The sequence below is a fragment of the Nannobrachium achirus genome (assembly GCF_963921795.1).
Source record: "Nannobrachium achirus genome assembly, chromosome: 11".
Classification (NCBI taxonomy): Eukaryota; Metazoa; Chordata; class Actinopteri; order Myctophiformes; family Myctophidae; genus Nannobrachium; species Nannobrachium achirus.
The window spans coordinates 4,670,108-4,684,542 of NC_137820.1; the positions used below are offsets into that span (position 1 = coordinate 4,670,108).

Sequence of the window (14,435 nt, forward strand, 5' to 3'; positions counted from 1 at the left end):
AGCTTGTAGATCTCCAGGTCTTAATCTTATCATTAATGTGTTCATTTTGCTGCTCTTCCTGCTGAAATATACTGTAAGTTTAGTTAATTTTACTGTCACAGACTAGAAGTGGCTGAACTTCCCCTTCAAGCTAGACTAGGAGTTGTCTGTTTCTAACAGCAGGTGGCAGTAATGTACTAAATATTTGACATAAACAAGGCAGGGATGCTCAGCAACAAGTGTTTTTACTGTCTATACAGGGGTCTTCAACAGGGGGCCCTAGGGGGTCCACAGACACAGAGTTACTACAGGGGGTCCTCCAAATCTTTGTGTGTTATAAAAATGTTTTTTGATAGCATCTTTTTTTTATATCAACCACTTGAACCCTAGCGTCTATATTCCAAGAACTTTAGCCAAAAATAGCAGATCTACAAGCTCACAATGCCTCGCACTGCGAGGCGTTGTGAGCTTGTAGATTGGCTATTTTTGGCAAAGAGGTTTGGTGTAGAGGGGAAAAAGAGCAGACTAAGTACAGAGTCCAAAGTTCAAGTTAATTAAGTATTGACAGTTCAAGTGGTTAAATATCTGAAATTGACATGAATCCAAAATACACTGATGATTGTGCTGTCAAACAATGAAACTATATGGACTCTATGAACAGGTTGTGGGGGTCCCTGCTTCATCTCTCTCTCAGCTAAGGGGTCCTTGGCCTGAAAATGTTGAAGACCCCGGGTCTATAATCTTTCTCGTGATCTCTATTTTTGAGTGTTGCGCCAACATCTTGCTTTGTCCAGGCTCTGAAGCGTGGCCTACATCTGGCCTACATCTTGGCACAAAGCGCTAAAAGTTTGTTGTAGCCTACACCCAGAGTCACAGACGGTCAATGAAATGAACACAAATAGCACCACTCACTTCACACTAGGTGTGATTTTATTATGATTTTAGCCACTACTTTACTCCAGTTTTCTCATTGTGCTACTAACCTAAGCTCTGAGACATACCATACCACACACACACACACACACACACACACACACACACACACACACACACACACACACACACACACACACACACACACACACACACACACAGCACTGTAGTAAGAGATGCCTTTTGTTTAATGTTTGGAATACTATAGTAAGTTGGGAAGAATAGCCGCGGTACTTAGGAATCTGTATGGAATTCTTCCACACTTTCATGAGAACTTCACCTTTGAACTTGAAGGTTGCATCAGCATCTGAAAAGGGGCCAAACCAACTCAATAAGCTGTGAATGAAGGAATGTGGGAGCAGCCTTCTCTCACTCAGGGTTTGTGTTCAAATCCAGGAAGCAGTTAACATGGCTGCACTGCTCTTTGATTGCTGCTCCATTGAGAGAGTGTTTTCTTTACTGTGATAATACTGATTATGGAATGGATCCCACGGGTGACACAAGCTCCTCTCTAAAACACTGAGTCATTTCCTCCAGCCTCTCTGCCTGCCTGCTTCCCTGTCTGTCTGTCTGTCTGTCTGTCTGTCTGCCTGCCTGCCTGCCTGCCTGCCTGCCTGCCTGCCTGCCTGCCTGCCTGTCTGTCTGTCTGTCTGTCTGTCTGTCTGTCTGTCTGTCTGTCTGTCTGTCTGTCTGTCTGTCTGTCTGTCTGTCTGTCTGTCTGTCCGTCCGTCCGTCCGTCCGTCCGTCCGTCCGTCCGTCCGTCCGTCCGTCCGTCCGTCCGTCCGTCCGTCCGTCCGTCCGTCCGTCCGTCCGTCCGTCCGCCTGCTTCCCTGTCTGTCTGTCTGTCTGTCTGTCTGTCTGTCTGCCTGCCTGCCTGCCTGCCTGCCTGCCTGCCTGCTTCCCTGTCTGTCTGTCTGTCTGTCTGTCTGTCTGTCTGTCTGTCTGCCTGCCTGCCTGCCTGCCTGCCTGCCTGCTTCCCTGCTCCATCTCGCCCCATCAGTTTGGGGGTCCCTGGCCTGAAAATGTTGAAGAACCCAGTTCTAAATCATAACAGTTTTCTGAAAAACTTATGTTGCTATTGCTATATCAGTGGTTCTCAAACTTAGTCAGACAGCAGGACTATTTGAGTAAGACGTTTGTTTTGACCTGACTCTCATTTTCCAGACAGCCCTCAACTCTCCATAATGATACACACTAAAACCCACAGGCTTCCTTTTAACCCTGAGAGTGTCCAAACGGACCCTTCCGGGTCCATTTAAACGAGGCCTGTGGGTTTTGTTCCGTGTGCCCTTCGTACCAAACAGGAAGCTGACCGTGAGTGACTCCATTTCCCCAAAAAGGTCATTTTAACCCTTTGCTCTCCAAATTCCACTTCACACAAGAATAAAGATGAACGTAAGTGATAATGCTCTAGAGCAGGGGTTTTCAAAGTGGGCGACGGGGCACCCTGGGGTGACGGGGTGACGGGGCACCCTGGGGTGCCGCGACGGCAGTCCAGGGGTGCTGCGAGATCATTTGATAATATTTGGAATTTATTTGGACACTTGAAAAAATATTTAGTATCATTTTAAAGTTGAGAAAGTTATTTTCAGTCACTTCTAACCAAAATGGCTATTATCTCAACGTTTTCCTCACAACATAATCACTAGAATATCGTCACTGTCGGGCAGAAACCTTGTGTCTCCAAGTTTCAAATTTCTTTGGTAAAGCAAAGCCCTGCTTCATCATACAAGACTGTTGCACAAAACTAGAGAAAACAGCTGATCTACAAGCACGTTGTGGTAATATATCAATACGTCAACACGAATACATAAATGCGTAGAAATAGTAATCCAAGAAAAAACATAGACAACGCACCTATTCAGTATAAAAAAAAATATTAAATTAAAAAATGCTATCCAAATTACATGTATGGTCAATGAGGGTAGGCAAGTGCTATGGTTTTGTAATAAGTTTGGGTCCAGGGTGGGGACACACACCAAATGTATCTTTATTGTGACCGTCAGGTCACAGTTACTATCCACCGGCTGTCTGTCTGTCAGTCACGTCACGTCACACTTTTCCCCTACTCATATCTCCGTCACTGTTGCCCCTATCCATGCCAAACTTTGCACACACACTCCTTGGCTGGCAAACCACAACCCCACCCTTCATTTCTCTCATGGCCCTCTTCTAGCGCCACCATGAGGCCGATTCTTGCAAGACAAATCTTTGGACACTGCTCCTACAGATTTTGCCCTAAAATCATTTAGGGCCCATTTCCCATATTCCCTCCTGATTGGCTACCATTGCCTTCCAAAGTTTCTGTATGCGACCTGACGGTCGCTTATGTCCTGATTAGGGAGTCTTACTGGTTAGTTTGGTTCCAGGGGGTGGGGACACACCAAATGTATCTTTCGGGGTCTGGATCTGAAAGAGTTTGTGAAACCACAGCCTTAGCTCTCGTTAGTCCTATCACCCTGAGCCATCTGGAGTCAGCCTGACATGGGTGCCACCCCGGGGTGGGGGATGGGGGTAGGAAGGGTGCCCCCCCCCCTCCCCTCGCTGCACATCCTCTGCCAGCTCCACAGGAAGTAGCGGACAGCTTCACTTCCTGTGAGGTTCCACTTGATGTGTCGTAATGATGTCACACAACTGTTTTTCTTTTGTTTTACTACTTTCACCCTGAACCTGCATGGCATCCCAATGCATGTCATTATTGTCAGACATGTTCAAAATACACACCATACGTTTAAAAAATTGCAAAGCTATAATAGCCAAGCAAGTTTCAAAGCAACGCATTGTGAATTTGGGGATCTGCTATTTTCACTGTGACACCATCATACTTGATGTTTGTGGATTTATTTTTCTCCATGGGTGACACATTGTTGCAACGATCTGAAATACAAAGCAAAATGCACAGCGTTATAATGGTTCAGAGATAAAACACACATGGTTGAAATAAGCACTGTTGTGTCAGTCGTATGAGAAACAAATAAAGTTTGTATTGTACTTAGAATTACAATATGAGCGGCCGGTGACCTATAGGCCTAAATATAGGCCTAGTGGACTGTTATATAATGTGTAGCACGTAGGTATGGGACGATATGACGTTTTCATATCACGATTATTGTGACAAAATAAATCACGGTTTACGATATTATCGCGACGATAATCAAGATCCATTATCCTGGGGAAGAACATGTGCCAAAAAATAGCTGATCTACAAGTTCACAACGTGTCGCATTGTGACGCGTTGTGAGCTTGTAGATCGGCTATTTTTGGGCAAATACATTTGATAGAGAGTGAAAAAGAGATTGTATCAAGTATGTATATTATAAGTACCTTTTACCAATAGAAGGGTTTAAATGCTACCAGCTATGCAGCTGGACAAAAAAAAGCGAATTGATCCCAGGGCATGACGGATGACGATATCACGATAAATTAAATCTCCACAATCCATCCCTAGTAGCACGTTGGCATAATGTGCGACACATTCTAAAACAATAGTATTCGACACTCAGTTCTTGTACAAGCAGAGCGCGCAAGTACTGCGATCAGCTGGGTATGTCGCTGTCCTCCTTTGTTTAAGCCCGTAGCCCAATCAGGGACCAGCATTTGTGGCAACGTCATCATTAACAGCCAATGAGGGACCAGCATTCCTGGTGATGTCAGTGGTGAGCGCACCTCATAGCGCTCTCTGCTGGCGCACAAGTAGGCCATACATGACCTACTTGTGCACGAGACGCAAGTTAGCACCTCGACAGAGCGCAGTTCTAGTTAAATCAGTGTCCATACCTATTCTGAAGAAAACCTGGATAATAATAGGATCTCATCAGTCATTGCTTGTATCACACATTACATGCACAAAATTAGAACATTACAATGTTCCTATGCTAATATAAATGTTATTTCCACAGGCATGGTTGGACTTGGATCTCGCCACAGACACATTTTGTGTGTGTGTGTGTGTGTGTGTGTGTGTGTGTGTGTGCGTGCGTGTGTGTGTGTGTGTGTGTGTGTGTGTGTGTGTGTGTGTGTGTGGTGTGTGTGTGTGTGTGTGTGTGTGTGTGTGTGTGTGTGTGTGTTTGTACGGACACGTTGGTGACCCCCCCAGTCATGTTGCTCAGCTTTAGTGTGCGTACACACTTTGCTTACCTTGCTCATGGGCTTTGGGATGCAGCCATGTGACCCTACAACCCTCAGTCTAGAACCACAGGCTGCATGTGTTCAGCCTCACATACTGGTCTAGAGGTCCTTAACGTTCATCTGGCAGAACAACCAGCTGCCTTATCTCCGCTGTCCAGTCCAACTGCTGTCTGTCTGTCTGTCTGTCTGTCTGTCTGTCTGTCTGTCTGTCTGTCTGTCTGTCTGCATCCCTCCCTGTATCGAGGATAGAATGAAAATAACATTCCAACCAGGGACATGCTGGGCCCCTGATTCAGCCCGGGAAAAAGAATTGGAGAGGTCCTCATTGCGCGAAATCTCTCTCTCTATAGCGCTGCTGCTACTCAAAGATTTGTGACAAAGTGACAAGCCAGTGGGCCAATTACATGAGTTATATTTCGTCGTTGTCGGGTGGAACCGTGGAAACCTTGTATGTCCAAAACCGTTTCGTTTTGTATTTATCATTTTAAAAATGATTTAAACTATAGTGAAAACAGCCGATCTAAAACCGTTTAGTTTTGTATTTATCATTTAAAAAATGATTTAAACTAGTGAAAACAGCCGATCTACAAGCACACAACGCCTCGCACCGCCAGGCGTTGTGTGCTTATAGATCTGCTGTTTTCACTACTTTTGTGCGACGGCCTTATATGATGAAGCAGGGCTTTGCTTTGCGAAAAAAAAAAAAGTTCCTAATGGCCGGCCTGGACCGGGCGGGAATGAACCGGCCGTTCGGGAGTTGTCCCGCTTTTCCCAATGGCCAGCACGTCCCTGATTCCAACTCATATCATCGTCCACCTCTGTCGGGTGGATAAACATCGTAATGTCACGAATAGCAAAAGTAGCAGATCTACAAGGTACAAAAAAAGGTGTTGCTTATGGTGTCGTGTTTAAATTCTTGTGCATCTGTTACTTTTGATGCTTTTGTGTGATGCTATAGAATGATCAAGTAGGGCTTTAATTAAAAAAGAAATGGGGGGGCAAAAAAACACAAAAAGTTCAAATGACACAGAAAAGCTTTCATGAGAGCTTGGAAATACAAATAATATTTCGAAAATATTTTATAAAAAAGATTAAGCTTCATATATGTGTTTCTATTAAAAAATTACCTCAAAAAGCGTAAAATAATGATAAAATAATCATTTTGGCCATTGTCAGGCCGACTGTGTTTACATCCCTTATCAATCCATATAAAAGAATAGAAGAGGGATGTAATTGCACTCAAGTCAATGCATTGACTTGAGTGCAATTTAAAGGCACTCATATATTTTACTTGAGTATTTCCATTTCATCCTTCATTGCAGCCTACTTCTACTCCACCACATGTCATAGGGAAATATGGACAGTATTTTACTTACTAGTTACTTTAGATTAGATTATTTAATGCAAAACTAATACATGGTGAGTTAAAATGCCCAGAAGCACAAAGCCATTCAAATCAACCAGCTCTTTATAAACAAAACTAAAATTCTAATCTGGAAACCAATTTTATCCAACCAGGAGAAAGATTGTTGAAATTACTCTCTCCTGATTGTTGAAATTGGCAACCCACCTAGATTGATTCTTTCTTTCTTTCTTTCTTTCTTTCTTTCTTTCTTTCTTTCTTTCTTTCTTTCTTTCTTTCTTTCTTTCTTTCAGTTAACTAATAACTAAAGAGACAGGGAGACCCCTGTTCTAAACAAACACTATCAGAATATAGCTTTAACTCGTTTAACAAATAATCTTTGGGTTTAAATAAGAATAATCTCTTAAACTAAGACAGCACCTTTAGTAAAAGATCTGATATGCCTATACTTATTTCACCACTAGAGTAGGTTGCATCATCTTTATCTCGTTTCACAATGATGAATGTTGTTTATTATGATCATCTAGTAAGTTGCATTATAGCAGTGGTCCTCAGCCTTTTGAGGCTGCGACCCCCAAAATAATCATATTTGAACTGGGGACCCCCTCGCCTCTCACCCTGACGAGCACTGAGTTGAGGCATTACATTTTGTATAGGCCTAACACGGAAAAGTGTTAAAATATTTTCATTTACTTCATTCTATTGTTTTAGCGATTTTAGTATTTTGATTTCAGTGGGTGGGGGCATGGGTACAAGTGGCTAAGATATGTCTTTTTAGACACAACAAGCCGGCAATGTCTTTGTTACAATTTACACCAGCCCCCATAAGTCACATCTGCCCATGGAAGATTGTGAATTGCATCTTGGGAATGGGCTTATTGTGTCTAAAAAGTGTCTAGTGCATGCCCCCAACCTGGGGGCATGCATGTGTAGTGAGACGCAGAAGCAGGAATTGAACCCGGGACTCCCACTTGCCAGTCCAACGTACAACCAGTCGTGCTAATAGGGCTGTGCTTGTGCCTGATTACCAGGGCTCTTGTCGCTGGTTCATGGCTGGTACTAACTGTGGGGGCTATACACATGCAAATCAAAATCGTTAAAATCAGAAGTAAATAAAAACATTTTAACACTCATCTTTTCTTTTCTCTAATGCCTATCTAAAATATGAACCCTTGTTGTAAAAGCTGTGCTTTAAATATTATGTTGGTTTGTTTTCTGTTGAGTGAGAAAACAATGTTGCAAATTAAGTTAATCATCTGGAGATATGTATGTAAAATGAAATGAAATGAAAAGGCATTTAAAGGGAATGTTACATGTTCTTGACTCAATAAAGTATAAATATATAAAAAGAAGAAAAAAAGTGAATCATCTGGGGATCCCCCCAAAAATTATTTGGGGACCCCCTGGGGGCTGGGGGTCCCTCCTGACCCACAGGCTGAGAACCACTGCATTATAGTAGGTTGCAATGATTACCTATAGAGTAGCTTTCATTATCTTTATCTTGTTGCTCAAGGATCAATGTGGCAAAACGACTCCAGACAGTCACGACGACAAGCAGCCAATCTCCATCCATGCGTGTGTGTGTGTGTGTGTGTGTGTGTGTGTGTGTGTGTGTGTGTGTGTGTGTGTGTGTGTGTGTGTGTGTGTGTGTGTGTGTGTGTGTGTGTGTGTGTGTGTGTGTGTGTGTGTGTGTGTGCGTGCGCGCAGCCAGCCATCCAGCTGCAGCTAGTCTCTCTATCTGTCACTTTAAGAGCCGTTTCCCCTCATTGTCAAGCAGTCGTGATGCAGGAACCCAGCAGACAGGAAGCCATGTGCACACAATGACACGCACGCACGCACACACACACACACACACACACACACACACACACACACACACACACACACACACACACACACACACACACACACACACACACAGAGAGAGAGAGAGAGAGAGAGAGAGAGAGAGAGAGAGTCAGAACTGACCATGGCTATATAAAGGCTTGCTTCACACACATTTACACTGACTCTGGACAGATCTATTTTATAGGCTAGGAGCGGTGCTATCCTATCCAACACTGCAGTCTACAGTGACAGACATGGAGGATAATGAATGTCATCGCGGATTATTAATATCATCATCGCCTCAGAAAACCAGATTGGCAATAATTATATCGACATAACCGCCTTCAGCGTTTTGTAACGGATCGGATCGAAATGGAATAGTTTTTATTTTGTATTTTATTCATTTCTTATTTTTATTTTTATTTTTCCTTTTTTGACGTGACGTGGTTATTCTTATTGTGTCTGTCGACTCGGCTTCGCTTCTGATCTGAAATGATCGTTATTATTTAGAGGCTGCAGCATCACACACACACACACACACACTGTCTGCAGGTGCAGAGAGAGAGAGAGAGAGAGAGAGAGAGAGAGAGAGAGAGAGAGAGAGAGAGAGAGACCGTTACACGTGCACGGACGCACGCACACGCTCAGTAGTAGCCTAAATTGTCATTTCTTTTTGGACTGGGAGGAAACTCTGTTGGATCGTCTTGGATCGCCTATGGTTGTGAAATGGCCTCAGCAATAGAGAGGAAGACCATGGACACCAACGAGTGAGTGCTTATTCATGTTATTGTATATTATATTTATATTAAATGTATAATCAGACTCAAGGACACACTTTGATCACATGCAGCCCCTTTCTCAAACGTTTACATGTCAGGGTCTCCCCTTAACTCTAACAGTGTACAAATGGAACCACATGGACCCATTAGGGTTCATTTGGTTCCATTTGTAGGCCTACACTGTCAGTGTTACAGACTTGTATATGGGTCAGTTTAGACTCCAATAAAGGACCCACACAGATCCCTGCAATGCACTTTAATAATGAGAACCACTGTCACTGGCCTGGACTGGACTAGCCTATAGTCAATTATAAACAACTGCTGTGTAACTTGTTGAAATCATCCAAGTGTAAGCTATAGGCTAGTAGACCTATCTGTTTATTTTTGCCTACAGTGATGCAGTAGATGCAGCCCTTAACAATTGTGGAATGTGGCTATAGGCCTATTTACACAAACAACAATCTATAATCTTATTTTCGTAGGCCCTATTAGGCCTACTAGGATATTATACGGTATAGGCCTAGTACATACTACTGTAGGCTAACAAGGGGAAACCCAATCATTAATTTCCGTTGTGAAAGTGCTCTTAAGTAACTTGTTTTGCCAGCACAGTTACACTGTACCAAATAGAGTAATAGCGCCCTCTAGAGGATATTATGTCTATAAGTGTTGTAACACATGTTTGGTCATACTAATGTAGTCTATATCATTGTTTCTCAAAGTGGGGTCAGGGGACCCCCCAGGCATCCTTGAGGGAGTTCCAGGGGGTCCCCTGCTAAATGATAGTTAGCAACCAAATGGACCCTTATGGGTATGAAACTCAGAGAGTGTAGGCCTACAAATGGAACCAAATGGACTATATAACGTTTCCATTTGGTTCCATTTGTAATTAACATACATTTCTCAATATAAATCGATGTCTCAGAGATAAATACCATTAAATGGGGGTCCGTAGCTCTAATGCATGTCAAACTTGGGGTCCTTGACATTACAATGGATGAGAATCACTGCTAGAGCCATAATCTTCTCTAATGGGGGTCCCTGACATATCTTTTCAACTGGGGGTCCGCAGGGTAATAAGTGTCAATGTGGGGGTCCTTGACATGAAAAAGTTTAAGAACCACTGGTCTCTATCACGTTTATTTGGACAGTATACAGGCCATATCAGATAAAAAGCTATTTGTGATGTGGGCAAAATAACAGAGCTGGTAGGCCTACTTCTGACTTTCCGACGTGCAGCTCTCCGAACTCTAATTCGGGTAATGCTTTTCAGAAGATGCGAGTGATGTCATTTTGTAGTTGAACCAGACCTTTCCAGCTAAAAGTTTGGTGGTCGGAGACAGTATGGAGTGGACAGCCATGAGAGCTGGTAGTTAAGACAATCAAAATAGAGCCCTTAATGCAGTGTTCCTCAACCACTGTGCCTGGGGACCTTTGGTGTGCCCCTGAGAAGGGTCAAGTGTGCCCCTTGAAACTGCTTGAAAGCCAGTATTGTATTTATCATTTTAAAAATGATTTAAACTAGTGAAACCAGCCGATCTACAAGCTTGTAGACTGGCTGTTTTCACTACTGTTGTGCGACAGCCTTGCATGATGAAGCAGGGCTTTACTTTGTGAAGAAACGTACACATTTGAAACTTGGAGGTACAAGGTTTCTTCCCGACAGTGACGATATTTACACCCCCGTATTATGTTGGTGTGCCCATGGATTCTTGGGACATGAAAAGTGTTGCCCATGCAGAAAAAAGGTTGAGAAACACTGCCGTAATGTATTGTATGTAGAATTATGTGCAGGATGTAATATGCTGTAAATTAGGTGATTTCATTTAATTGACGACACACGTTTAAAAAATATATATATATAAATCCTCTCTCTCACTTTTCTGCCAGTGTGCCAGTGACCACCCTCCACTTTGCCAATGTTGGCACCGTGCCTATAGAATGCCTATAGCCCTGCAGTAGATAAAGTCCTGCAGATGTATAACTTATACTGTAATTGGTTGTCCTCTCAGAGTGAATAAGGTGGTTGAATGGAGTGATAACAACGCTCTCATCATTAACACAAAAAAGACAGAAGAGATTGTTTTTGTTGCACCACCAGATACACACAGATCTCCCATTACTATTCATAGTGAACAGATAAACCAGGTATGTTCGTATACATACCTCGGAGTAGTAATAGACCATCTTTTGTCATGGAAAGATCAGATTGAATCTGTGTGTAAGAAAACAAAGCAAAGAATCTACTTCCTTCACCGTTTAAGATCATTTGATGCTAATAGACAGATTCTTCTTATGATTTTCACTTCTGCCAACTGAACATTTGTTCAAAGATAGTTGGACAACCACTTCAGAGGCTATATACGACTACGTATGATAACAGCATTCTAAGGTTGGCAAGAAATATTACCTCTAACAGTAGCCATGTGTTGCATACTGCCTTCAGGAAGGAGATACGGTGTTCCAGAATACAATAAGGTCAGACTAAAAAGGTCCTTTGTCCATCAGTCGACTTTAAGGCTTAATCAGGAGTTTGGCCATAGGTAGGCTTAGCAGTGGACATTGCTCTTGTCTATATTATCCCTATGTATGTAAACCTGTCTTGTTTTTGTTCCCTTGTGTCAAATGTTTGTATATATGTTATGTGTCGCATTCATGGCTGCTGTGTCGCAAGACACATTTCAGTGTGAACTGACAATAAAGTACTATATCATATCATATCATATCATATCATATCATATCATATCATATCATATCATATCATATCATATCTCTATACAGGGAGCCAGTAGATGAGGTCCTCCATTAAAACATGGTTGTAATGTTATCCTCTGCTATACAGGGAGCCGGTAGATGAGGTCCTCCATTAAAACATGGTTTTAATGTTGTCCTCTGCTATACAGGGAGCCAGTAGATGAAGTCCTCCAGATGTATAACTTATAACTGGTTGTTCTCTGCAGGGAGCCAGTAGATGAAGTCCTCCAGATGTATAACTTATAACTGGTTGTTCTCTGCAGGGAGCCAGTAGATGAAGTCCTCCATTAAAACATGGTTGTAATGTTGTCCTCTGCTATACAGGGAGCCAGTAGATGAAGTCCTCCATTAAAACATGGTTGTAATGTTGTCCTCTGCTATACAGGGAGCCAGTAGATGAAGTCCTCCATTAAAACATGGTTGTAATGTTGTCCTCTGCTATACAGGGAGCCAGTAGATGAGGTCCTCCAGATGCCTCCGTCTCTCCTGACGTGCGGCGGCTGCCAGCAGAGCATTGGGGACAGGTTCTTCCTCAAGGCCATCGAGCAGTACTGGCACGAGGACTGTCTGAGCTGTGACCTGTGTGGCTGCCGTCTGGGAGAGGTGGGCCGCAGGCTGTACTACAAGCTGGGGAGGAAGCTCTGCCGGAGGGACTACCTCAGGTACGGACCAACTCTGTGTCCATGTGGAAACATGTTTAAAGACATGTCCATATAAAGACATGTCCATATAAAGACATGTCCATATAAAGACATGTCCATATAAAGACATGTCCATATAAAGATATATCCATATAAAGACATACTGTATATAAAGATATGTCCATATAAAGACATACTGTATATAAAGATATGTCCATATAAAGACATGTCCATATAAAGATATGTCCATATAAAGACATACTGTATATAAAGATATGTCCATATAAAGACATACTGTATATAAAGATATGTCCATATAAAGACATACTGTATATAAAGATATATCCATATAAAGACATACTGTATATAAAGATATGTCCATATAAAGACATACTGTATATAAAGATATGTCCATATAAAGACATACTGTATATAAAGATATGTCCATATAAAGACATACTGTATATAAAGCTATGTCCATATAAAGACATACTGTGATATGTCCATATAAAGCAAACATACATAGCCCACCTAGACATTAGTAGAAGACTTGAGAATCTGGCCGATGACCCGCCATCAAATTATTGCCTTAGGAATGCAACAAAAACTAACGGAATACAAGGAATGAATTGGGCCTCCTGTGTTAACTGTGCATAGCTGAATATGATGTGGTCTACGCACCTGTATTTTCAGTTATTATGATGGTATGATGGTTGGAGAGACACATATTTTGGTGGTACTTGGTGTAAAAAGGTTGAGAATCACTGCTATGCAGAATATACAATATAATATAAATGGATGAATATGGGATGCAATAAATATGGAATGCAATAAAAGGCAACAAATGCAATAAAATGCAACAAATAGTGTTTTTATAACTGCGATATTATTGAATGTTTTCTTTGCTTGCTATTTTTTATGTCCATGAATTGAATACCAAGGACTTCCAATGTAAAAAAGACTGTAAAAGGACTTATTTGAGATTAACTATACTTGTACTGTTCTCCATTTTTGTCTAATAAAATAATCAATCAATCAATCAATCAATTAATTCATACCGACTCTCCTCCTCCTCCAGGCTGTTCGGTCAGGACGGGCTGTGTGCGTCCTGCGAGAAGCGGATCCGGGCCTTCGAGATGACCATGCGGGTCCGGGACAAGGTGTACCACCTGGAGTGCTTCAAGTGCGCCGCCTGCCAGAAGCACTTCTGCGTGGGCGACCGATACCTCCTCATCAACTCAGACATTGTGTGCGAACAGGACATCTTCGAATGGACCAAACTCAACAACAACACCATGATCTGAGCAGGACATCTTCGAATGGACCAAACTCAACAACAACACCATGATCTGATCTAGCCTCGCGTAGCCAGGCTTACTCATCTGCGAAGAGAAAAGCCTGGTGACAATATCAGGCAGAGACCGTTCAACTTCCGCCGTGTGAGCTTCCCCGGAAGTGAGCTTCCCCGAAAGTCTTTTCGACCAATCACATTGCGGTTCCTGAAAATCTATTCCCCGCAGCAAAGGTTTTCGGTTCTCCCTCTCGCTTTTTCTCCTCTCCGGTTGTGCTCGCGGGCACAGCAAACAAATAACAAACACAACGAAATCTATAAAAGGCACCGAAAGAAAAAAAAACGCTGTCTCCCCAGTGGAACATGACATAAACGCAGCACTTCCGCCACTTCGGCGAGAACCAACCGGAAGTCATATTGTGGCCAGGGTGGATCTGATCTCATTTGACACAATGACGGGCGGCAGGCGCATGTCCCTTACACTGGACACAAACAAGTAGCAGATAATGACTGCCTGATTTACACCGGATTGACTGATAAACTGGGCTGATGTTTGTAATCTACTGCGTCAGGACCAGGATTTTCTCTCAAGGGCGATGATGGATACTTTTTTTTTTTATCTGAATTTTTCAAAATGTTTGATTTTTCTTTTATTATTATACAAATGTTAAACTGTTTTTTCAGTTATTTGACAGAAAAAAACATATCAACTAAAAAGTATTATATACAAAAGAAAACTA

The 14,435-nt window shown here is 42.4% G+C and overlaps 1 protein-coding gene across 1 annotated transcript; it reads left to right on the forward strand.

Moving 5' to 3' along the window:
* Positions 1 to 8,897: 8,897 nt before the first annotated feature.
* Positions 8,898 to 14,075, forward strand: lmo2 (LIM domain only 2 (rhombotin-like 1)). Its single transcript, XM_080737348.1, has 3 exons — positions 8,898 to 8,997; positions 12,210 to 12,425; positions 13,483 to 14,075. The coding sequence occupies exons 1-3, from the start codon at positions 8,957 to 8,959 to the stop codon at positions 13,706 to 13,708; spliced, it is 483 nt and encodes a 160-aa protein (XP_080593474.1). The 5' UTR covers positions 8,898 to 8,956; the 3' UTR covers positions 13,709 to 14,075.
* Positions 14,076 to 14,435: the final 360 nt, after the last annotated feature.